Source organism: Haliotis asinina, chromosome 4, assembly GCF_037392515.1.
Source record: "Haliotis asinina isolate JCU_RB_2024 chromosome 4, JCU_Hal_asi_v2, whole genome shotgun sequence".
Classification (NCBI taxonomy): Eukaryota; Metazoa; Mollusca; class Gastropoda; order Lepetellida; family Haliotidae; genus Haliotis; species Haliotis asinina.
This window is the reverse complement of record NC_090283.1, coordinates 69,638,719-69,665,983: the sequence shown is the minus strand read 5'-3', so window position 1 is coordinate 69,665,983 and position 27,265 is coordinate 69,638,719. Positions and strand designations below refer to the sequence as shown.

Sequence of the window (27,265 nt, the reverse complement as noted above, 5' to 3'; positions counted from 1 at the left end):
GTTTGAGGGTATTTTCATTTTATGGAGATTATCAGTAATACTGTCCGTAGATTATACAAGTGCATGGATTTATACGGAAATACATGAAGAAGGTTTGAGGACTTGGAACACATATTGCTCAGCCTTGCGTTTAACTGACAGATCTTGTATGAATCTTTCTACGTTATTCTCTTTGTTGACTTATTATCAATTAACAATCAATTTGAACATTAAGCGCCTGTTACAATAATGTTGTTTAATAACTTTCTGTACACATTTACACTAAGAAAGGATGGGAACTACACAGTATAACAGCTCGAGCCGGTATGAGTCAGGAAGACAGCCCAACGCTCGTCTGATCAATGCCCCAGCATGCATTGCGCCGCACTCTCAGCTGAGTGTATACGCCAAATATATCTTGATATGTGTGTTTCCTTCTCGAATTAACGGATTATTATCAGAGAAGCATCACTGCAATTGACTGTAGTCGAAGTATGTGTAGTTGATTGTTTGTTTCAAGGAACTTTCCGGTGCGTGGAGCCATATTGTGAGGGATATACCGCTCGAGACAGAGAGGAAACCGAGTTCTCATGCTCATTGCGAGTCCAAAATGGCGACCACATCGTCAGTTAATGTCAGTTTGGACGACATAGATCTTACTAGTTTACGGGTATGTATGTTGTCTGATTTATTCCAAGCTTGTCTGTATTTATTCTGAACAACGCATCTAACACACCGTGTGTTCAAATACGAATTAGTTAGACTAGATACCGTCCAGACAGAAATGTTTTGCCATCATTTTCGTACATCGTGCATCTCCCCTAGTCAAAACAAAGAATAAAAAGGGATCGGTTCAAGTCACTCGTGGTCACGATGGGTTTTTAAAGTGTGGAATTTTGTTGAAGTTCTACTATTCCATCTATTGTAATGTTTCAGGAGCCTGCGGGGATATTTGATTTGATTGAAGTGGTTGGTAACGGTACTTATGGTCAAGTTTACAAGGTAAGATGTCAAATGCATGCAACTCAGGTCAAAGGTCAGCTGTCATAAGCGTTGAAATGTTCTGAGACGACAACTGAAGGAACACTCCTCTTTGTAGGTTGTTTACTGGTCCTTTTTGACACAGTGAACTTCCAAATGTCAATATGATCACACCACAGCTCATGTTAAGATTATTTAAAGGGCCTTCTAGATGCATAGACCACAGTGACATGTCTCCTGAATTGGGAGCATTTTCTGCATTTACTAGGCCAAAAATGAGGAATTCTAATTTAAAATCATTTTAATATTCAGGACAGCTTTATTTATCCATACGTTTCAGTCAGTAGGTTGCCAGGTTATCCAAATGGGTCTGATTAGTTTGAAGCTGAACTTGCCCTAAGGCTATAGGACAGTTAACATGACTGAAAATGGAGGTGCTATTCATCACTTACCACTACATGAGTTGTACCTACATTTGATAAGATGCAAAGTCATCTTGTGTATTGTTGGTAACACCACAGGCAGTGTACCAAACATTTAGCCATTTCTGAGTTGTCGTGAATGAGTTTTGTATATTGCATGTTGATTGCAGAGGGTTGAATTGTCACACTTCATACTAGAGATGAAGCACAATAAAGTTACATGTTCATTAGACATATTTAAATGTACACCAGTGTCAAAGTATTTACCAGAGTATGGAAATTTCAATTTCCTGTTTACCCAATTTTGAGCAGAAGGTTACATGCTACTGCAATAGTCGCCACAGCTTCGGAATCTATTCCATTATAACAACTCCATTGTCTATACAGGAAAGAACTGTATGCATTCATTATTACACACGATAAACACTGACACATATATTGGGCTCAAACGATGATGTACAAGACACAATTCAATTTTAGGCCATTTATATTGAACTAAGAGAAAAGGACACAGTTAATATAGGAAAAAAAGAAATTTTAAATCATTACCTGGTGCCAAAAGTGCACCTTTAGAACAAAATATTGTTTATTGTTTGTTTATTGATTCAGAATGAGATGCAGCCTTGGTTGCCTAATTAGTGGTCATGCTTTCAGTGAAAGTCAAAATAATATCATAATTTTAATTTTATGTGTTGAATATTACTGGGATATTCTCAATAACAAAATATTTTTCATTACCTTTTGTAATATTTCAGATCAAGGTTGATACGGAAGTGTTTCAAATATGCGTTCAATATTGCTTATCAAATCTTAAGTTTCATTACACACTGGTTTATGAAATAGTTTAATTTCTAAGCATTAGGATTAAAATTACATTATTCATCTAAGTCACGATATTTCTTCCTGTCAGACTTTTGTCAATCATTGTCATACATGGTTACGGAAATGAAATTGGGATGTATTATGCAAAACCTCTTGATTCATTATTGAAACTTTGAAGAAATTTCTTCTTTCAACACAGACCTCAGAAAACATGCCAGAAATGACCCCATGATCAACCAGTTCAGGAATCTAGATAACTGAAAACAAGATGTATACAATGCCAAGGTTATTTCATGTAAACAGAAATGTGCAGAGCAGTTCAAGCATTAAACAGTTAGTACTTCATCGATGATCTCCATTTCAGACTGTTTTGTCACAATAAATCAATCACAAAAAACACACATTGTATTTATTGCATCAAGGTGTAGTGAACTTACAGAGCATCTTTCTTAATTAATTGATTGATTAATCTTTCAATCGTGTCATGCAAGAATGAACATGAGTTATATTTTGTCTGGGTTACTTTTTTGAAGATTATTTATATCTAAGCATTTATAAAGAAAAAGTAAGTTAAGAATATCTAACCTAATGATTCCATTCATGATGGAATACAGCCTTGTTTGTTTTGGTTTTTTTTGTTGGTCTGGGTTTTTTATGTCTTTTTTTATTTTTTTTGGGTGGGGGGTGGGAAGGGGAGGGGTATTTGTTTTTAAAAATAATAGTAGATAGGCATATGTGAATTAAGTCTGTGTTTTGGTCAGTTTACTCTAGATTAACTTTGGCTTCCAGTGTTGAGCATTTGCCTTTGGCTCCAAAGTCTTAGGAAATAGTTTGAGTTTGCTGTCTGTGTATAAGTTACCACAGGTGTGGAACCCAAGTTGGAACAATATCTCACAATGAACATATGTGTGCTTATAGGTCTTCACTGACCCCATTGAAAATGTAGGGCTGTTGAAAGGAGTGCTTGTCTATTGCATGTATATTATGTTTATTGTGGTTGCTTGAATATCAAGCTATGTATTGCATTTCCACATGAATGGTGTATATACACCAGTATTACATGCCTCATTGAAATATACTTTCAGATGTTGATGTATGGTAGTTATACACACCTGACAGGTTTGGGAAATATATATGTAATATATATATAGGTGTATGTTTCACCTAAGACATGTCAATATGTCTAGAGTTTGTTGTATGGGAATTTTCAGTTTTGTTTGTGAAAGAATTATGCAGATTGTTAAGAAGTTGTGATAAGAATGTTATCCATTATTCCTTTGATTCATACCTACACCATAATACACTGTTCCTCAGAGAAAGGGAAGGTAGTTGTTAAATGTATGTTTCAAGGTGATATGACAGGTCGTTCCATCATACAGTGAGACCTTGCTTCTGGGCTTGGAAAGGAAATTAGTGTATGCACATGGTTTGTGTCATGTTTTTCTGACACATTCCATGCTGTTTGAGGCTTGAGTTTCAGTTTACGTAGAAACTGAACCACCAACAATTAATTAATATTAGTAGGAAAACTGGACACCTTAAAAAATATGTTAGTGTATTATTTATCAGGAACAATTACATTAGGATTATGTCCTTGGCCTGCGGTGAGTTTTTTCAGCCATTCTTTAACCATTTGACTTCATAAGGGTTTTCAGAGAAGAAAAGGTCCTCAAAAGAAATTCATTTCAGACAGTGAAACCACCATCATCTAGATTTGCCATATTATGTTATTGACTGATATCGACATTCCAGGATATATATGACATACAACTCATGGTGACTTGTGGGGCTGTAACAAATCCACTACAAGGTGAATGAGATCCATAGTCTGAATATTGGGGAACAAATTCAATAAAGAATCATTGTTTGTGTTATTATTCATGATATTCAGTGAAATAATAACAAAATAAATCCTTTGACGGTTTTAACCTTGTTCACAGTGCTATCTGAGTACATTACTGTCAAACCAAATGTTTAAGACTTTTAGAGTGGTGACCATTAATCCTGTTTGGCACTGATATAATCTGTTTGTGTCATCTTGTTTTGATAAATAATGCCCAAATTCAAACATGAACTGGGGCATTATATTTCAAAGGGCTTTTTTACGAGATGTTTCATGAACATATGTGTTTAGGTTTTCTGTTTTGAGATCACATTGTTAGGGGTGAGGCCGATTGTTTGAAACATTGGCTCAGCACAGTTTGATTCCCCTCGAAGGTACAATTTCTGGTGTCCCTTGTTGTCGTCTCGTTATAGTATTGCTAGAGAAGGCATGAAACTGATCTCACTCACTCACTCAAATATTAACCCTTCTTTTTAATGAATGCTTCATGAATATTTGATTCTAATGGTAACCCCGAATTGAATTCATGAAAGAATATTGTTTGAACACTGAATATGTGAAATAATCATTAGTAGTGACTGTGAGTTTGGGCTTGAAAATTGTGAGATTCACTACCTCTGTGGGCAGAAGGGTAGCCAAATGGTTAAACTTAAAGCACCCATTTGTTACCCTGCAAACAATAGTAAAATTCTGAACGTGGTTACATTACAGTATATGAAACCCACTTCAGGTGTTTCCCATCAGTCGTTCCATCCTTCTCTCTCTCCATCAGTCATTCTTTATCTGATCCAGACCTCATGGAATGCTTCTTGTAATGATATTCTAAGTTATTATTACCCAAACCCAGAATTATATATGATTTAACATTGAGCTGCAGGTGCAGTTTTTTTCATTAATAATAAATCCAGTCTTTGCTTAAGACCTGAAAATTTAATCAGTTGAATTTTGCAGGATATGCAAGAGTATTTTGTCCTGTGTCACAACCAGGAAACTTGTTTAGTTACTTTCACAAAGAGATGCCAAATTGATTAAATTCAATAAATCATATGACACCCCAATGTGTATATTTGTTGAGCATTATAAGTACTTCTTTCACTTTCAGTATAATGTATTTGAATATATTTAAGTTGTAACAAGGAACAAAACCTGGCATACTGCGTGTGTATTCAGATTATATGTTTCACAAGTGCGCCACAGGGCAGTTGTAAAGATGTACCTTCGCAAGTGGGTCAACAAGAAGAATGTTTTGATCCATCCTGGATCTTGATGAATGTATATTTCCCTTGAGCTATATCATAATCATCGATTACATACATAGTTTGCCCAATTCCGTGCATCTTTCATGTTCACATAGTTTCTGGTAAGCTTTTCAAAACTGCTTGCATCATTCTCAACAAAATTTAAGAGTATTTTTTTTGTTCAACTTCAAAGGCAACTCTTCACGCACTATTATCCTTTTATCCATGGCACTAATATTTGATACAGGGAATTCCATATATTGATATATATTGTGAATTAAATGTTAAGCCTTGTCGTCATGCTCAGGTAGAATTAGCAATTCCTGTTGTGATTCTCACACCGCACAGTATGACCAAGTACAAAATGAATTCTAGTCCTGTATCCTAGCATGCCTAAAGCTAATTTACGTACATTCACGTACATTAAATATGTATATGATTTTCTAGACGGCATGTACTGATATGTTTGAAGCCAGAACGATATGCATGTGGGGTGCTGTCTGTGCTGGGTAAACATAACCAGATGCAGAGAAAGAGGGCTTTGCTTCCAGAGTAACTGCAATCAGGATTTGCATAGTGTTTTTTGTACGCTTAAACAACACCACAGTAACCCGACCAGATACTAGATGGGAGATCAGACAAACAGCTTACAAGACACAAGTTAACAACAGAATTGGAAATCTTCTTCAGGGAAATACTGTATGGAATCCTAGTGGATAACAGGCCATCAAGACCGCAGCCATTTTCCCAGCCAAGTTAACATGGGAATGCAGGCAATTACTGCCATGCACGTTTATTCATGATTAGGACCTAGATGAGAGAAATCATTTTCATTAATGAAACAAGGAAGGAACAAGAGAGGTGGGCCATGCAGAGGCTGTCTGGGTTTCTAACTAGACATGGCTGTGTTTGGTTTACAGGATATTTGAAGCAACTTGCTTGGTTGCCTCTTACACGGGTAAACCAACACAACTTTAACCTCTCCAGTGGGGCCCTTCTCAGCATTGCATGATGTAGACTACTGATGTCTGGTCAGCTGCAGACAGGTGCCCCTCTCTTGTGGCAACAATCGTCTGTTTCGCAACATACCTCAAGGTAGCCTGTGTTGATTGCTGACAAATCTCCGAAAATATGCCTTATAAGTTATATCACCTGTGCCACTTTATGTATTAAACAGCTCATGATTATTCCAAACATGTTTACAATGTTTCCTATTTACAGTTTATTTCTTCTGTCAGGTTTTACCAGAGAAATTATACTTTGTGAATAAACAGATTACCAATTTCTGTTTCATACATCATTACTTATCTTACCTCACACATAAATGTTGCTGTCTGATTGGCATAGCACTCTTCTGTTATTCTCAATGTACATTGTGTACATGAGAAGTGCATTGCAACACACCCTGCTGCCAATAGCCACTTATTCGGTACTTTGTTACTTTTGTATCTTGAATAGCATTAAATGGCACATGATGCATGGAAAGTACTGATGTTTTGCGAATGGAAATTGATGGAAGGGAGATAACTCTAAATCTGTTTTTCTTGTGTCATCCGCAAAATCTAGTGATGGCTACGGAAACATTTAACTCTCTTTCCAATAAATATATTTTAACAAAACATTCAAATGTAGTCCCTGTGCGTATTAAGAAGGTGAATGACATTGCGGTGACTTCATTAATAGAATATACCTACGGAAAAAACAGCAAGATGCAAGATGCGAAATTTTTATTAACACAGGCTGGCTGAAGTGTATGATACTCATGCTTCAAACAGTTCAAAATTAACATTGATATGTTCGGTAAGATAAATACGTTGTTCACTGGTACCCTCGTGATCAGTGAACAACTGTAATATAATATATAGCAGTAGTCTGATGTCATCAATGTTAATTCTCTTATCCGAAATAACGCTACTTGTTTTCCACATAGTGAGTTATAGTTCCTTGGGTGTTGGCAGCCTGGAGGTGCATTCTCAGCATATAGTTCTGGGTGTGCCAGTTATGTTTATATCTATAGTTTATACTGTGTTTGTAGTATATTTCCTTGTTTTTTGACTGTCCCAGATAAGCACAACATTTGAAATCTCAGTTTATGTGTTATTGGATTGAAAAGTTTCCTGATTTGGGTGTGTGTCAGTCAGACTGATGTACATGATGTAGGCAATACTGATATTATTTATTAATAAACAGGAACATCAATGGATCAAAGTGTGATTCATTACTTCAATAATCAAAGTTAACTCATGCAATATCAGTATGCAACACTTTAAATATGTAAGAGCAGCTGGAAAGTTGTTACCTGTTATGAAATAACCATGGTAATGAATTTTGAGAAGAATTTTCCTGCAAAAAATTTGATCCTGACAATGTAAGCTAATGGATTTTTTAAATTTTTTTTGTCTGTAAGTTTAGACATTTTCAGTTATTTATTTCTCAGTAAGTGAGTCTATATTTACTGAAATGCGAGTTGGACAAGTGCCAGATTTGAAAAAGCCTTTGAATAATTTATGTACAGATTTATGTTTGCTAACTAAATGAGTAAATCACACAAGACAAGAGTTGATTGACAGGAGGAAGGAAGTTATGAATTTGTAGTTACTCTTTTTGATCTAATACATGCTGGGGAGTTACATTTGGTCACAAAGCAAAGGCTACTCCCAGAAAGATACCAGATTTTAACTTTGTGCTTTATAAATCAGTAGTAGATATTTGTATGTCTGAAGTTGGACAGTTCAGTCCTTACATTGCCAGGGGGTCAAGAGCTCTGATGTTGGTTGGTTATCCTAGTGGTGAAAGTGTTTGCTCATCACACCGAAAACCGAGTTCACGATGTGCGAAGCTCATTTCTGGTGTTACATGCCTTTATTTTGCAAGAATATTGCTTAAAAGAAATAAAACTATACTCACTCAATCATTCATTACAGGCTCTGATACTGGCTGCATAGAGTCAGATCCCTTTGTCCTACCGAAGTACAGATAAGCTGCGTATCTGTGTACATTATGCTAATATTTATGTGAGAACTCAATCCTTTGAAGTCTGTCTTTGTAACTACTCAATAGAATTGATCTTACATGCGTAAACACAAAATAATAAGAATGAGGGATATTGAGAGGTTCTATTTGAGCACATACTTGAAGTCTTTCTTATTGTTTCTCATTTTACCGATCCAATAAAAATTACAAATATGTAAACCAACATTTAAACTTTATTATGTTGTCACAATTAATGGAAAATGGCAAAATACCCTATTCAGTTTGAGTGAGGTGTGTACAATGTATTTCGTTATGCAAAGGAAAATTGGGATACCCAGTTAAGATGAACTCAGGCATGTATGTAACTCAGAAACCCAAAATGTTACCTATAGCTGTGTCAGATGGTCATAGATTCCAGTCAGATACATCTTGATAATGATTGTTGGTTTGTGAACACTGTACACTGTAACGAATACCACATTTGTAGTGTCAATGACTTGCAAGTATAAATATGTTCACTTTATTATGCTGATGTTTTCACCAGCCCAAAAAGGATTTGTCAAGACCAGACAATCCAAAGACTATTTCTGGAAAATGTTTACTAAACGTTTGACCAGACTATCATGCTGGCTAGCTGTGAATTTTGACTGTCCATCAGAAATGTAGCTGGGCGGTCAGATGGACCGTATATCATATACTGGTAGAAAGCAATGTCACAGAAGAACCCTGACATCATAGCATTGTTCATGTCTTCACATCACCATGACAAAGTGATATTTTGACCCAGGGCTTGATATTTAAGGATTGACTGTGTATTTCTTTCGTTGCATTGAATTATGAAACTAAAAACCAATGTGGAAACTTTTGTAAGAATCTGCATATGTGGAAACTTTTGTAAGAGTCCGCGTAGCGAATTCTTACAAAAGTTTGCACATTGGTTTTTAGTTTCATAATTCGATGCAACGAAAGAAATACACAGTCAGTCCTTATAATTAAATTCAGCAACAAATACTATACCCTTTCAACAATATTTTCTTTAAACATAATCAAATTCATCGAAACAGATATCTTAGTTACTACAGATTAACATTTTTGGTGTAAGAATTTGACATGACTCAGGTGACTCATTTACATAAAATGACACGCCTACCAAACCATTAGCCAATCAGCATAGAGCACTCCCAAACAGCTGTCAATCAACCAAGCTAACATTGGTCGGCGAATCAGAGTGGAACAACTCAACGTGACGCGTTCCGGTATCGGCAAAATTTCAGGTTCAAACATTTGAACAGGGATACTCTATATAGGCTCCCTGGTTTGAATTACTACCTGCGAACTGAAAGAGACAGTTTGAAAAGTGAGAATTGGAAATAAAGCCCGATGATATGAAGTTAGTGGAACTGAGATTGTAGTATTTGCACAAGTAGAAAGAGGCTGTGATGTGACTGGGATTGCGATGCCATGAGCTGAAGTTCCAACGTGCGCATGCTCTTGTCGAGGCGTTGCAATGTTATTAACGTTCACGGATAATTTTGAGTTGTTTGTTTATGTTAACCACAATGTATCACTTTAATGTTTACCCAAAGTTCATTAAGGTACCCGAGTGCAAGGGAATTCCCTCGCTGTGTAAAGGTATTCCCCGACATTCCTCAGGTCCGAAAGTAGTCCGGTTCGGTAGGCGTGGCTTATTTTTTTCAGATTCATTGGGAAATGAAATCAAAAGAAATGTTCCAAGTTAACCAATCAGATTGCCAGAATTTTAATGAACACAATAAAAATTTAGTTATTAAAACTATGAACCCTGATATTTTCGGTGGTTACTCTTCCCAAATGAAGCAGTGATATAACTACAATACTGTTGAAAGTTAAACCAACTTGATGACTTTGTTAACCCCTCTGCCTCTTTCAGGACAAGTACCAACAGCCACGCGCACACATGCATGGACATCTTAAGTGCAATAGTCTTTACCACCAATTTAAACCCCATTTGACCTTGTCTCACTCATCTCACTTAAAAATCAGTTCTAGCATGTCTAAGTGATTTCAACCTAGGTTCCCATCTCGCTTGCCATGTACATTATAGCATGGTTTTTACTCTAATGTGACCTCTGCTTTCTATACTGTTGCATTTAACTTCTAGCTGTTGATCAGTGTACCTTAATGGGCATTTTCAGTTTCCCATCCCTTCAATGTGCTCCGTATTACCAGGTACACCCTCTTTCCAGGCATACTCTTGCTTGTAGTCATCGTGCAGTTGTCAGCCATTGCAGTCTGCAGCCACTGTGCCAGAAGCAAAGGTCATGGGAAAGAATACTTGCAGCGTAATGAATCACATGGGATTGAACTTCATATTATGTTGTCCTAAAACTACTTAATGCAGTAATGTGGATTAATGTAGCATTTGAAATGAAGTGTTTGTGGCAGGCAACCGAAAAAAAAATACACATTCAGTTGTCTAAAATTCAGAATTGTCTTGTCAGGAAGTCTTTGCTTTCTAAATGAATGATTTATTTCATACAGTTGTGTGAATCTTTGCAAGCTGTTTTTACTCTGACGTGTGTTTGATGTAAGCATGGAAGTAAGAAGGTTATAGTTTGACCAAGTTCCCAGATCATTTACCATTAAAAGAAAATTTGGTGACCCTTAGCAATGCCCAAATATTGAATCCGGGCAACAGTGCTGTTATCAGTAGAATCCATGGTAAATCTGGCGATGATGAATGATCATCTGAACTTTCTTGTTATATTTTTTGTATATTATGGGGCTTGTAATAGAATCTCAAAAACTTTTTTATGTAATGAAGCAAGTCATTGTGTTCTTATGTTATAACACGATTCAAGTTTTGAAAACTAGCCTTGATTGCAGGGGAAGTTGTGAAATACAAAAAGCAATCTGAACTGTCTGTTTATTAGATAAATGAACTGTGTTTGAAAATGAGAGGTATGGAACGAAATTATAATAGTTCTAAATTTAATTTATAACCGAACATGTGGCATTCTGGCAAAATCAGAGGTATATAACATGATTGTATAGCCCTGAATGACTTTGATTAACCAATCTCAATCAAGTTTTTTCTGAAGTCATGGTAGAATTCTTGTCATGGGTGAGGGGTTCAAAAATGTTTTTACAAGCCATTTGCCACCGGGCATGTGACTTCGCGACTGATTTTATGACACAATATTTGATGTTTATGTTTATTTGACTATTTAGTGAAGAGAGATAAATTGCAAAGACCGATAGCTCTGCGTTAATACTATTGCAAAATTTAATAGCTACAGATTTGAAATGAAATCCCAGTTTAATGGCAGCTTGAAACCCTAAGTAAAAATTGTCTAGTAACCCACGGACAAGTCAGATATCATTATGTGATTGCCCGAAATGGAAACTGACTTGTCCTGGGCATTGGGCAGTTGGATTTTTTAGCCTAATTTTCAGCACTAAATGGATAATATACATCTTTATCTATACTTCACATGTATCTTGTTAATTGATTCAAACTTTGGGAAAATGGTCAAAGTGGTTTTATGACGTCCAGATGGAATCATGTAACTGATGGTACAATAACAACTCTTCCACATTGAGCTTAGTGGAATTTGACTTTTATTTAGCTCTTGTTGGCTTCTGAGTGCATTGATTCACCCGGTAAGTTGGTGCCAGGTGCCACACTGGAATTGGTTGGACATGAGGGACGAGCGAGAAGGGTGACATTTGTAATGGGGTGGTGCTACTGTCATGAAGAGGAGGTGCCTATCAGATCATCAAGTATTTTGAAGTAATTTTGTGTATGTTGTGGGAAGATTTTTGGCATTGAAGACCCCAAACATCATAGACTTGTCTGACTTGAGGAAATGGCATTTAGCTAGGTACATGGTAAGAGAAGTATGGTGAAGATAGAAAGCTTTTCCGAAATAACGTGGAAACTTGTAAATGTGTTTCGAACATCTGGATAAACATCTGCATGCACAAATCTGTTTTGTTTAAAGTGTACCTCTTTTTTTTCGTTTGGTAATAAAAAAATAATGTTTCCTGGTTTTGAGATGGTCCCTGTGGAATGTAGGCTACAGGCAAACATAGGATTTCTTTCATTTGAGGCCTAATGAAGGAGCAGCTAGTTTGTTTGAGAGGATCCCTCTTTGTATGCCATCCTTATTATCTCTTGTTGGTCCACATACACTCCACATTCTTGCCTCTGCTTCCAACACTGGTCTGACTTGATGAGGGTCATGAAAAAAGTAAACCCATAAAGTATCAGGAAAAAATTTAAAGTGATTTCCTGGAATACTACAGGTTGTAGAATGGATGGGTAGATTGCACTGGATATAAGCACTGAATGATGCTACTGACTAGGTCTGTAGTCCTTTTATAATTAACAGTCTGAGCAGTTGTGATTAGCATATGTTATAAGAGTAGACTGAAAACTGCGTTGCATTTACAGAAATTTGACTGTTAAAAATGTGGTTAAAGGATTTACTCATCACACCGAAGTTTGATTCCCGACTAGGGAACAATGTATGAAGCCCACCTCTGGTGTCCTCTTCTGTGACATTCCTGGAATATTGCAAAAAGTGGCCTAATAAGATAATAAGAAAATAATAAAAACTCACTCACCCACTCACTCACCCACCCACCCACTCACTCACTCACTCACTCACTCACTCACTCACTCACTGTGCCTATACATCAGTCATCAGAGGACTTTATGATTAGTAAACTTTAAACATATCATGATGAACTTTAAGTTGTTATTACCTCTTTGAAACTGCTATGAACATTCATGAACATTAAATATGTATGATATGATTTTATAGATGGCATGTACTGATATGTTTGAGCACACTGAAGCCAGAACGATATGCATGTGGGGTGCTATCTGTGCTGGGTAAACATAACCAGATGCAGAGAAAGAGGGCTTTGCTTCCAGAGTAACTGCAATCAGGATTTGCTTAGTGTTTTCTGTACGCTTATGCAACACCACAGTAAACCGACCAGATACTAGATGGGAGATCAGACTAACAGCTTACAAGACACAAGTTAACAACAGAATTGGAAATCTTCTTCAGGGAAATATTGTATGGAATCCTAGTGGATAACAGGCCATCAAGACCGCAGCCATTTCCAGGCCAAGTTAACATGGGAATGCAGGCGATTACTGCCATGCACGTTTATTCATGATTAGGACCTAGATGAGAGAAATCATTTTCATTAATGAAACAAGGAAGGAACAAGAGAGGTGGGCCATGCAGAGGCTGTCTGGGTTTCTAACTAGACATGGCTGTGTTTGGTTTCCAGGATATTTGAAGCAACTTGCTTGGTAAACATAATGAGTGAAAGAAAGGTTCGAATATCTATTTCATCACAAAAGCCAAAATAATATTCTTATTTTCCCAACATTAAGAGACTTACACTTCTGTCAGCCTGCCAATCCACAAAGCATTTGCAATGTTACAACATACCTTGAGCATGTTACTTTGTTCTGTGACATTTTAGACGTTAAGACATACAATATTGAACATACTAGACAAGAATTTCTTTTATTTCGTGAGTGTGACATTTCAAGACAGATTCTTGTACTGTTGTCAAGGGGGATTATGTTATGAGCTAATACAACATATGTCATATTTGGGATTTCACTTTCTTAGTAAAGTACAAATTCTAGTACTTTTTCGGTTGAGTCCCATCCGGGATTCGAACCCGCACCCTCAGAGTCAGGCACCCAATCGCCAGCACACAAAGTCAGCCGCCTAGCCCGCTCAGCCACCGCGACTTCCACAAAAATGAAAGTCGGACAACTGGTAGTCTAGACTGCGTACTTTGTGTACCCCTCTGATGAGTGTAAATTGGCACGGCTCCCACGGCCGAAAGCTATGATTACACGATGCCATTTAGAAAGTGGTCAAATGCAACATATGTCATATTTGGGATTTCACTTTCTTAGTAAAGTACAAATTCTAGTACTTTTTCGGTTGAGTCCCATCCGGGATTCGAACCCGCACCCTCAGAGTCAGGCACCTAATCGCCAGCACACAAAGTCAGCCGCCTAGCCCGCTCAGCCACCGCGACTTCCACAAAAATGAAAGTCGGACAACTGGTAGTCTAGACTGCGTACTTTGTGTACCCCTCTGATGAGTGTAAATTGGCACGGCTCCCACGGCCGAAAGCTATGATTACACGATGCCATTTAGAAAGTGGTCAAATGCAACATATGTCATATTTGGGATTTCACTTTCTTAGTAACCCTAAAACCGAAAAAGTACTAGAATTTGTACTTTACTAAGAAAGTGAAATCCCAAATAAGACATATGTTGCATTTGACCACTTTCTAAATGGCATCGTGTAAATATGAGCTAATAGTTAAGCCCCTGGTGAATTTATGGGAAATGTAATTTACGACAATTTAAATTGTGAATGTGCTCTTTCATTTTATACCAACTTTTGATGTGTGACTAACAGTAGCAGATGGGATTAATGTCAAAAAATCTAAATGGAGAAAATTACATATGTTTGTTCATAGGGTTGACAGATGGGTAAACACGCTAAACCAAGTAATCAAATAAGCCTTTAGTCGGTGATGCAACGTCTGTCTTATGACTAAACGTCTGAATGGATTCTGTGCCATGTTACAAATGATTCACAAAGACCTGTAGTCAGAAATATTACAGGTACAAAGGTTTTGTTGCTTTAAGCTGTCTGACTTGCTGCTCATGGTTTGTAGGGAGGTCTTAACCATGTAGATCTCATAATGCAGTGTTCACATTAAACATGTAGTCAAGATTTAAGGTGTCCAAGGATTCAAGTACTCATGAGAAGCTTACTCCCAACCCACTTTAAGTGTTGAATTCTATCAGTCAGTGTAATTTAGTGGTGTTCAGTGGTAGACATAACAGTTACATGGCATTGAGATCACTGCCCTGGTAAGAGGGCCAGTTGATAATCTCACCCACATTATTCGGCTTGTGAATGGATCAGGATTATGTGCAAGGTCGTGTGTACATTGACAATGATTTGCTGATAATGGAGCTATTATGAGGGGCACCTGGCTGATTCACCTCGCGGAGTCATATGCATCACAGTGACATGTAATATAGAGATTACAAGGTGTGGGTTTGTTGATGCTAGACATAAGAACTAAGCCGTGCCATTGTCACATCAAGGATCCACCTAGGAGGGGAATTCTCCATCAGCTGGGCAGAAATTGCTGCGAGTTGTTCATATGTTGATCATGGTTTATGCTGTACAAGCAGTGTTTTATTGTCAGATTAATTTAGAATATTTGAAATGTCTTTGCTTCAAAGATTAAGCAGTGGATCTAAGGCTTATAATTGTTTCAGAATAAGATAATACGTGGGTGAGGCTAATACTCGTATTAGGTCTCCAAGAGGATTTACAAGAGATTGGCCATCTATATGCTGTATATAGTGACCCAGCAAGCATGGTAGAGAGAAGAGTCACTGTTCCATGAAGATAGCTGTCAATAGAATTGTCCAGTAGTTGGCTATACGTTCATGTTCTTTAGTGATGATACGCAGGAACACATCTGTAATAATTTTCATCTTGTGGTTGGAGATTTTGACAGTTATCGCAGAGACATTTTAATGACTATCACTCCGTGTCCTTGAAAATCTTGTTCTAGTGCCCATCAAAACATTCACCCAGCAATGTGCCTTAACAGAGAGCTAATGTGGAGACTTGACTAGTAGAGCAGTACTCTATTGACGGTATGCAAATTAGCCATCCCCGAATTGTCGCAAACAAGGAGGCAGTGTTTTACGCTGGTCAACACTGTACGCAATTGGTTGCAAACATTTTCTGACATGTTTCTTCAGTTATCAATTTGCTCCAAAGTCTGATGTATATAGATATATGTTGATTAGCCTAAGGGCCCTCTATGATACTGAATGTTCATCACATTCCATAGCCTTCCAACAACATATTGTTGGTTACTGAGGAAGTGCAGGACACCTGCTAGGCTCTGAATGCAGAAAGGATTTTTATCAAATCCTATTCTTAGGACATTTGTGTTGCTGTTTAAGGTGTGATGTTGGTATGTGTAGCAGTTTGAATTATATATGTGTGTTAGATTTGTGTGGTGATACAGCCTCTTTATCACAATTTACTGTCTCGCAAATAGCATGACTGTACTTACCTGGGTCATAATTCAAGCTTGTTTCCTTTAGCTGTTTGATGAATGCTAGATTGTAGTGTAGTGGGCTTGTCAACCTTGGAGGAACGGAGCAGTATCATTTTGCCTACATGCCAGTATGCCTACAACATTAGCATGTGGGAACATAACACAATTTGCTATCCACCAGCATATACATGAACAACATAGCGACAACCTAATATATGCTATATTTGGAATTACACTTTCTCAGTAAAGTACAGATTTTAGTACTTTTCTTTGGTAAGTTCCATCCACAGATGCCATAGTGGCTGGGTGCTTGACTGAGGGTATGGGCTTGAATCCTAAATGGAACTTGGCCCAGCAGAGGCACTAGAATCTCTGCTTCACAGGGAAAGTAGTGGTATTTGGTCACTTGCACTGGAACAATGTTCTTCTCGCCTCTGTCAGTTCTAGGCATTTTGCAGTGGTTTCAGTCTAATAGATCTGCATTTATGCTTGCTCCCTTCTATACACATTTTCATTACATTCAGGGGTTATTGGTACCCATAGTCAGGAGCTCCGGTGGCAGCAGGGTAGCTCAGGGGGTAAAGCTTTTGCTTGTCACACTGAAGGCCCTGAGTCTGTTCTCCACATAGGCACAATGTGTAAAGCCCATTTTTGGTGTCTCCTGCCTCTATATTGCTGGAATATTGCTAAAAGCAGAAGAAAACTAAGCTACATCCTTCACTTGCTGACTCAAGAACTTTTGAACTCTTTGTAGAAATGTGGTGATCTCTGCTAATATTCTATTTGGCTGTATATAAGTCTCTTTAAAGGGATGAGAGATGTTTTAAATATCCATTTAAAGTTGAGAAGCCACAAAGACTGAATGTGGTTATTTCACCATTCCTGTTGGTACTACTGATATGAAAAAAACATAACCTGCTTATAAATATAATCAGCTTGCTTTAGATATATTGTAGTGGGTGAAGAAGTTGGAAGCGGAGCAAGTGAGGTTTAACACTGCTCTCCGCAGTATTCACAACATCACAAAGGGGACACCAGAAATATGTTTCATACCTTGTACCTATGTGAGCAACCAGACCTTCAGCATCAATGCTATGAACCACTAGGCTCATACTGCCCCACAAAACGATGAAGGAACATGGGTAGGAAAGACACTATGTCAGCGAAAGCTGTGACTTTAAAAGTATTATGTAGACGTTATTGTACATTTGAGGTGGCCAGAATATTATCTTCTAGCCATTTTGCTTGGAAAAAGAAAGTTGATGTGGAGACACCGTGGGACTTAAAATTTCTTGGAGAGATTCATATTTTCGCAGTCAATACCTACAAGGACATAAACACACAGCCATTGAACTGTAGATTGTTTTCAAAAGAGTGAAAGCACATTGGGAACATACCAAGAGAGGAGTATGCAAATAATTCTATGGTCTACACTTTCCTGATATTCTGCCAAAATATGAAATCCTATATTATCTGTTGCTATCCTGTCTGTCTGTGCCTTGAGAAGTGTCGCCATTCAAGCCGTCAAACAAATCATAAAACATCCAATATTCCTTCTCATTTAGGGGCACGGTGACATTTGCTTATAAAATATTTCATGCAGTGCATATGAAAGTTCACATTGATTGAAGGTTTTGCTATCTTGTTTGCATTCTAGGGAAAAAAGGCTGAAGTTGGTCTTTTTGTTTGGTCCAAATCTGACCCTGGCTAGTTAAACAGAAGGTCTCAGAAACTTGAAGCAGCCACATCTACTCAATAGCACACCAACAACACACTAAAATTGTTTTGTAGAAATAGTGTGGGTTCTGAGCTAAACTCATGCTTAATGCCTTGACAACAAGCCTGAAGACTCAACACTGCAGTCTGCAACTTAAACCACAAGTCTGAATCCCAAGTCTAGTAAAATACTCCTTGCCTTAGTAACATTATATCGTATAACACTAAACTGTATTGAAAATGGTGCCAAAGGGCCAGTATGAGGCAAGCAGCGGAAATTTAAAGGACTCTAAATTCTCAAATATATTTAATGAACTTGATGAAGTCCTGATATTGAGTAACCTTCAAATGTATAATATAGTTCCCCGCTGAACCATTAACTTTGTAAGTTTGTAAATCCTGGTAGTTGACTCAAAAGTTTTTATTGATATGTTGATTGCAAGATGTTGTCACTGGTAAGGCATCTTCCTCTGTGATCCGTCAAACATCCACTTTTATCAGATGATAGCAGTGTTCATACACAAAGCGTCAAAGCTGATGCCAGTGTCTCCAGAATATAAGTGAGGAATTATGTGGCCCATCTTGAAAACTTTTGGTGTACGTTGGAGTTTCAAAGTTTAACTTCGCGTCTGATGTATATTGCCATTAGTGGAAATCCCTGTGAGTTCCTGTAACTGAAGCTAATTTGACCTTGGGTTTTAGAAGAGTAAACTGTATGAAACTTGCCATAGGATGAAAAATGTATAGTATAACTAATAGGCAGCAACATGAGTGGGCATAATTTTACGCTGCTTTCAGCAATATTTGTGCAAAATTAGTGTGACAGTCTTGGGAATTGAACCTAGATCTTCACGATGATGAACAATGGTTTCAAGCACCGAGCTAAATGCATCATCCCAGGCAGAAACAACTTGGGCACATATCATCAAATCTTTAATGCTAAGGGGTGACTGGTTTAGAACTGTAAAAGTATTTTTCTAAGTAGGCAGGTGAATCTATTCATGACAAATTTCATGAATTATTTTTGATTAGTGGACGAAAGTATTGTGTATTGATAAATGGCCACTATGATTTGAAAACACTATTTGCAAAGTTCATCGAAGAAATGTTCATTAAAAAGCAAACCATTTATATATTTCTTTTATTTACATTATTTTGTACATGTGCACACTGTTCCATATCTGAAGAAATAACTGACTTCAAATAAAGACAGTGCAGATGTAGGGTATTGCTAGAAGTTAGAAAGAGCATTAGTATTGGAATAGTTTTACATGTAGGCTTGTGGAGGCAGCACATACAGAAAAGCACCCATTCATCGCCAATGTTCAGCAGTAAGTCAACCTTGACCTTTGAGCGTACATGACTAGGCTTATTACATGAAGTAGGACTGATGTTGAGTAGCAGTGTTTCTGTGTATACATACTGTGAAACAATAGGCCTTTGTGAACATAACATAGGGCCAAGTTTTTGTAGATGTCTACTTACCGAGTAGGGTAAGCCTCAGTTTGAGCTACTGGTCACAGAGGACGTTTCCAGAAACTAATGTGAGAAAACACTGAATTGCTTTGTGATTAGAATGTATACAAATGTAAATGATACTCCTTTAACATTGTTCAGAAACATGGGATATTTAAAGTGCACACATAACAGCAAGCAGGGGGTCCTTCTCATATAGCCTATGTTCATTTTACAAATTGCACTGGCTGTGAAAATAGAGGTTCCCATGAGTGTGGTGACAATGAAATAACAAGTTAAGTGTGATTCAAATATGTGGTGAAACAACTTCAGCGTATTTGTTCCAAGGAAAATGAGAGTATGTTTATGTAGGCAAAGAAAACACACATGCCTTTTGTGTGGAAGGGATGGACGTCAAGTGAAAGTGCTCCTAGAATCGAGATCAGTATTTAATATTTTTTCATGTTTATTTTGTCTGTGAATTCTGTTTTTATTGTACAGCAATTTCCACCATATACCATAAGGTACCAGTTGTAGATGGTTCTGTGCCCGTGATGTCTGAAGGCAAGTTGTTAGAATGACCACATGTGGACGTAGATTGATAGAGATTTGACATGCAGGTAAAGCCAGGGACTGTGTGTCAAATTGCTGCCACAGTCACGACACTCATTGTGCTTTGTAGGTGGGACTGGATATCTCAGAAGCCAGGAAAACTTTGTGCTTACATGATGCAGCAGTGACGCAGCACGTTTCATGTAACGTGTTCTCACCCTACAGATGTGGGTTGCAGGGTAGGCTTGCCTTGTTATTGGTCATGTTTTGGGTTGCTTGTTCATTTGTTGAGGGTGGTCAGAGGTAGAGATCACATATACTCTCAGGGGTGTACAAATACATAAATTTATTGACATCATTACAAATGTGACCTCGTCATTTAAACTACACATTTCGATACTGAATTACCTTGCATCGACCTTTTTGACAACAGTGCCCTCCGACAAACAAAATTTCAACCATTCAGAGGGGCCCGCCTCGGTGACGTAATGCGAGATGTACCTGTGTGGGTGGCTGTAGTATTCATGTACATTTCCGGGGGTAGATTTTTTTGTTTATAGGTTTGTCTAAAACTGCCATTGTGACAATTGTTTTGAAAAATGAAAGCTTTATGTTTTCACAATCTATTGCCATTTAATTTGGTCACCTTCTTTGTCATGCAAAATCTGATTGGTCATGATTAAAAAACTTATATAACTACGAGTAGGAAGTCGTTTTTATCTTTAAACTTGATGAAGACAAACCATAATTGAAGTGATTCTCAAACTGAATTTAGACCGTGATGCCATGATTTAAGAAATGGCAAAGACCTGTTGCAAACATCCAGTAGTCTGAGATGAAATGCTATTTGGGATTACTGAGTTACAGAAGCTGAGCTACTTTCTACCCGGAATAGCATATGTATTTGATTGATAGACGGTAGGATTCTGCATGACATTGCTTACAACATAACGATTCACTCTTGGAAGGTGGGTGTCAATATAATACTATTTACAGTATTTTTGTCACTTCAACCACAACCTCGATTACTTAAGAGGAAGAAATCGTTATGTAACAAGTTGTGTCATGCAAAATCCTTTTGGTTATCAATTATTTCCTACAACTGGTAAGTAGTTTTGATTTTGTTAACTCGATGAAATCAAATCTAAATAGCGAGATAGGTGTTGTTTTATATGTACAGGCTTCCAAAACGCTTGCTTCGCACTCACAAACAACATATTTAGCAGAAACTGAGGGGTCCCCTGGAAATCTGTGCATGGTGACACCATCACCTGACACCTGGGAGCATTTGACACACCTTAACGATTCAGCATGTCTTTGTTGATCTTGAGAAATCAGCAAATAAATGATCTTCATACACATTTTACATTCTGATTGGAAATCCTTCTTTACGTGACGTCACTGTGGTTCGCTGCAGTGCTCTGGGGATAGAGTTACGTAATCTGTCTGGTTTTGTTGGCGGGCGAGAGTGATACAGACGACTTTTTGGCAATTTTTAATTGCTCGGTATTAATTAACCACACATTTTCTAAGAATGAATTTGGTGTTCCACTTAAGACTACCCACAAGTCTTTCATATGTAATGGTTAAAGGGGTAGGAAAAATGTTTATCCGTTCTTTAAGTAATTTTGCCCACATATTTAAGCCTGCAGAGTGTGGCTTACACAACAAGTGCATGTTCTTCGTATGTAATTGTTATTTGAAAGATGGTTTCCAGAGTTCGTTATTTATTATCTGGGGCAATAAGTCTTTCATGTGTAGGCTAGTATTGCTATAACAATTGTACATTGAGGTAAATTTTTCTGGATGTAAATATTGTGTTGTTTTGCTGTACTGTTACAAATGAGGTTGGATGTCGGCAAAAAACGAAGATGTCGTGATAAAAGTTATAGGCAATCACACTGAACCATATCAACACAATTTTCTACAATGTGTAATTGCAGACAGATGAAATAACTTGTGAATCCCATTACTATCAGTCGAAATGTCAAACTGCTTATTATGATATGTATTATGTATGGTCAGTTTAACTTTCTACTCTGAAACTTGTGCTCCAACTTCAGCATTGGGCAAGTTGATGAAGTCATCAAGGTAGCATCTTTGATAGGCATGCTAGAAGTGAGTAGATGAAGAGTGAGGACTATAATTTATGGATATAGAACTTCTTTTATTCAGTGAGTGCTATGTTTCGACATAGATACTAATGTCGTTGTCAAGCAAATGGTACAGGGTGATAAATTTATTTCCTTGACAACGATACTAATAGACATGATAGATACTAATGTAAATTTATTACCCTGTACCATTTGCTTGAGAATGATACTAATTGATACTAATGTCGTTGTCAAGCAAATGGTACAGGGTAATAAATTTATTACCCTGTACCATTTGCTTGACAATGACATTAGTATCCATGTTGAAATGTCGCACTCACTGAGTAAAAGAATTTGTATATCCATAAATCATAGTTCTCACTCTTCATCAAGGTAGCAGTTACCTGAAGCCTCCTCACCCTAGACTAAAGCCTAGTTTCTGAATATGTATAATTTTGATGGTAGCAAACAAACCTGTTTAAATTGAAAAGGAGCCCTAGGGAGACCAGGGAATCTTGAGAAATCTAGACTTGCTTCATTTAGAGCTTTAGCATTGCTGTGAGGGCTAGGCTGCAGGGAAAATAATGTGGTTCAGGGACTGTGAGACAGACTACATTGCAGGAAGGGCTAGGCTGTAAGGGAAAATAATGTGGTTCAGGGACTGTGAGACAGACTACATTGCAGGGAGGGCTGGGCAATAAGGAGTGAGTGAGTGAGTTTGGTTTTACGCCGCTTTTAGCAATATTCCAGCTATATCACGGCGGGGGACACCAGAAAATGGGCCTCACACATTGTACCCATGTGGGGAATCGAACCCGGGTCTTCGGCGTGACGAGCAAACACTTTAACCACTAGGCTACCCCACCACCCCGGGCAATAAGGAAAATAATGTGGTCCAGTTACTGGGAGAAAGACTATCCTCGCCCCATCTAGCCTGTTTCCTTGTACTGGTTGCAGTATGTACAATATTTGATGCAAGTACATTCTCTTGATAATTTTAGCACAGCAGTTAGTTTCATGTTGCAAGGAAGGAATTCTGGGTAGAGAATGGTCTGGTGATTTATTCCCAGGCTGATCAGGACCGCATGTTGTAACTGACGTTGTTAATATCAGTCCATCACATATCTGGGCCATGCTTCACTACTGTAGAACCTCTCTATAATGTAAACATCCATCTTTCTGATTGCACAATCAAACCAGCAGCGCTGGACGGTAATGGGATTGTCATTACTCTCAATAACAACTGCAGCAGTTGTAGGGAAGGATTGGCGACATGATGTGATCAAGTGTTTCAAAATATGTCAAGAAGGCTTGTATGACAATCAAGAAATAAATGCTCACTCTAGAGATAATGATTATGTGTTGCCCAGTGAGACTTGTGTGTTGTGTAGTTTATGTTTTCTAAAAATGTTCTGTCTGAAGTACAGGAGGGCCTGTCATTTAAGGAGTGTGTGAGTTTAGTTTTACACATTTTTTGGCAGTACCGCATTTCCTCTAATAAGTTCTGGGTCTCTATTAAATGCCAGGCCTCTAATGAGTCCCAGAGTAGAGCAGCAGGTTAAGAAATAAGTACCAGGCCCCTGATAAGTGCTGGATACATTGTTTTAATAAATGCATTCTCCCTTCATGCAGAAATAGATTTATGAAAGATTGGTCCTTAAATCATGACTTCCTGTCCTCAACATCACTCAGGTTGGTGGATATTACATAATAAGTGCCAGGCCTCAAACAAGCACGGGGTCTGGAAGTCTGTTTAAAACAGTATATCCTGCAAAATCTCACCAGAAAGGGTTTTCGCACGTTGCACCCATGTGGGGAATTGAATCTTAGTCTTCAGTTTGATGAACGAAAGCTCTATCCACGAGGCTACCCCACTGCCCAAGTCATCTAATGTTCTGGCTGTGAACATTCACGTCCCCTGGACATGCCAGTCATGGTTTTGAATACAAAACAGGCCTGCTCACAAGGTTGATGTCCATTATGTCACTCGCTGGATTGTTAGGTGACGGCATGCTTTTTGTTTTTATCACAGAAAATTGTTATAAGGCTTGAATATCGCTGAATGTGGTGTCAAACAACAAACAAACAAATGACAAAAATATGAGAAGAAATTGTGTTCAGAGTAGGATTCAGGAGATTTTACTTCCAGGCATCTTTGTCTCCATCAATGGAGGGGTAACCTAGTGGTTAATGCGTTGATTTGTCACACCAAAGGCATGGTTCGATTCCCCGCATGGGTACAATGTATTAAGCCCATTTCTGGTGTACCCTGTCATGACATTGCTGAAAAGTTGCTGAAAGTAGTATAGAACAGTACTCACTCACTCACTCTTTTAGCTGTCTCGGCAACACTTGCCATGTAGAGTGCTTGACAGGGGCTCCATATCAAGCATCTTAAGTTGTCGTAGGATGTCAGTGCTTGTTCCCATCCAATAAGGAAGTACCTTTCATCCCCTGGCTGCACTGATCCTAAATCTTACCAGATCTAGGTTCATAATGTAACTTAACAAGAGAGTGTTGCAAGGTTGCAAGGAATTCAAGTGATTTTACTCACATAAATGTTATGTCATTGAATACTTTCACTAAGCAGGTATCTACTGCCTTATGTCATACCTAATCAGAACCAACCTAAACATAATGGAAATGATTTCATGAACGCATCACTCATCCTAACATTACAACACTAGTCCTATAATAAAAGTACGACTTGATAGCAATCGATGTCTTTCTCATCACACAAGTGATTTTTGTAAATATATGCTTTATTATACATGTTTTAAAATTTTGAATGCTTAATTGGTATGCAACAATTATTTTTCAATGTGCAATTGAACATTTTTTCTGCATATTTTACCCAGATACGCAGCTCATTTGGTCCTCTGTATAGTAACATATTTAACTTACATTACCTCAGAATGTTTTTAATGTTATTCCATGATTGTTTTGTTAGAGTCAGCTTATAGAAAGTCAACGTAAAAAAAATCATGGACTCAGTGGTTGCTTTTCATGTTGTAAGAGCAGTTTGTCCTTTAACATGCATGCTGTTTTTATTTCATATCCTGGTGATGTTTACATGCATTTAGACATAGAACTTAATTGATCACCAGCATTTTGTGGCATTTCATAAAATGTAATCTATCATTGTACTAACTCACAGACGGTATTGTGGAATGCTGCTAGATTGCTGTATTATCGTGGTGAACTCTATCCAAGTGTGCAGTGTATAAGAAAGTATTTTTGTGGGCTTGTCAATGGCGGTATATAGACGTCTTCTAACACATGTGTGGCATTACCTGCTGGTGCAGATGGAATGTTGGTAGTCTAGATACCTACATCAGTTCATGTACAAACCTTGTATAGACCAGCACACAATCAGCTGATTGCATTGTGGTCCTGATCAGGCATACCAAGTGCCTGGAGTGTGGAGCCCTGGGAGCTGGATGGAGATATACATGCAAGAGGATGTAATAAAGCTGTGAGGGGCCAATACTTTGGGAGGATACATCAATGAATCCTTTCTATTGTTATATGTATACTCCATGGTTCATCTTTAATTTCCCAACTTGAAAGTGGTTTCGTCGGGTCAGGAATTTTTTTAGTTGTTTTGCAACTATTTGCAGGTGATCATTCACATTTGGTGGTAATTTTCCTATGGTATTCGGGATAGTTGTCAAGATTCACTCACATATTCAGTCCGTTAAACTGTATCTCTTCTAGAATTCAATCCATTTTTTGCGATCTGCGAAATCAAATATACATGATTTCTTAAAGGAGTGTTTTACTTTAGTTAGGATTTTGTTTAGCACGGAGAGATATTCAGAATGGAATACATCCAAGCCAGGGTGACATTAATCAACACTGTTATGCATTGAATTTGACAGTAATGTGGTAGCTGGTGTTTGTTGTGATAGATTTACACAGTCAACATTATCAAAACATCTCAAAGAATATATTTTGTTATTGTTTCACCGAAATTGATGACCAATACATCACTTCATGCTTTGTTATTGAATCCTAATATTTATGATTTCTATTATTTTTGCCTCATTGATTTGCAGCCCTAGTTTTCAGAATAATGTCAAAGCTTTGGATTGGTGGTCAGACTTGCTGACCTGGTTGCCACATGTCATCAGTTCCCAATTGCGCAGGTCAATGCACATGCTAAAACTGAACTCACTCAATCACTCACTCACTCACTCACCTTTTTTTGCATTAATCACCGCTGTATGTTTGTGTGAGTTGCTTGTGTAATCAGTAAATAAAGATCTGTGATGAAATGTGAGTACCCAAGTCAAACATGATGCAGTGGGTAAATATGCTTTTTTGTAATGCTATATTGTTTTCTTAAATTATCATGTGTAATTTATACAAACTGGTTCATATTTATTTGGTTCAAATACACTAAGAACCTAGACTTCTCACATGTCATGGTGGAGGAGGTGGTGGTGGTGGTGACGACGACGACGATGATGATGATGATGACAGTCATACCGAGAGTGATGACTTCTGTTGCTGTGGGTTAATATTGTGTAATTTATGTTCATGTTTTGGCAAGATAAGTGATAGAGCTGGTTGGGCTTATTTGGAGCATTATCCCATCAGATATTAGATAAATTATACCATATTTGAAAAATAAAAATATGACAGATATTGGCCACTGTGCAACAGCATAAAAGCTTTGCTTTTCAAAGGGATGATCCACCTTACATAACTGATCAAGTGACTTGATTCATGTTAACAGTGATTAGACTGGTCACCTTGCCATGTTTTCACTGAATGCATGTGTTCCTTGCCAGTCTTGGAACATCATTAGCTGTTAGTTACATACAAGTTTGCTCAGGGCCAAGTTTGAAAAAACAGCATGTGTAAAATGGAGACATGAATATCCAGCATTCCTCACTGTCTGTGTACATTTGCAATCAGCTGATCATAGCATTGGTGGTGTTCATATCATTTTCATACATTTCCTGGCAGCACATTTCCTTCAGGATGATTTATAGTGGGGAGGAACATGGCTGCTACTGCATACTTGTATACACTCTTACATCACAGGGCTTGGGTTA

The 27,265-nt window shown here is 37.8% G+C and overlaps 1 protein-coding gene across 4 annotated transcripts in view; it reads left to right on the top strand.

Annotated features, from left to right (window-relative positions):
- Positions 1-335: 335 nt before the first annotated feature.
- The window catches only part of LOC137281824 (mitogen-activated protein kinase kinase kinase kinase 4-like), a 286,271-nt gene continuing 259,341 nt past the window's right edge, over positions 336-27,265 (top strand). For all 4 annotated transcript variants that reach the window (XR_010956768.1, XM_067813451.1, XM_067813450.1 and 1 more), the window contains exons 1-2: positions 336-649; positions 916-981. Coding sequence is in view for 3 of the 4 variants with exons in the window: in XM_067813451.1 (XP_067669552.1) it covers positions 590-649; positions 916-981 (126 nt within the window). In the remaining variant the exon portion in view is untranslated. The remainder of the gene's footprint in view (positions 650-915; positions 982-27,265) is intronic.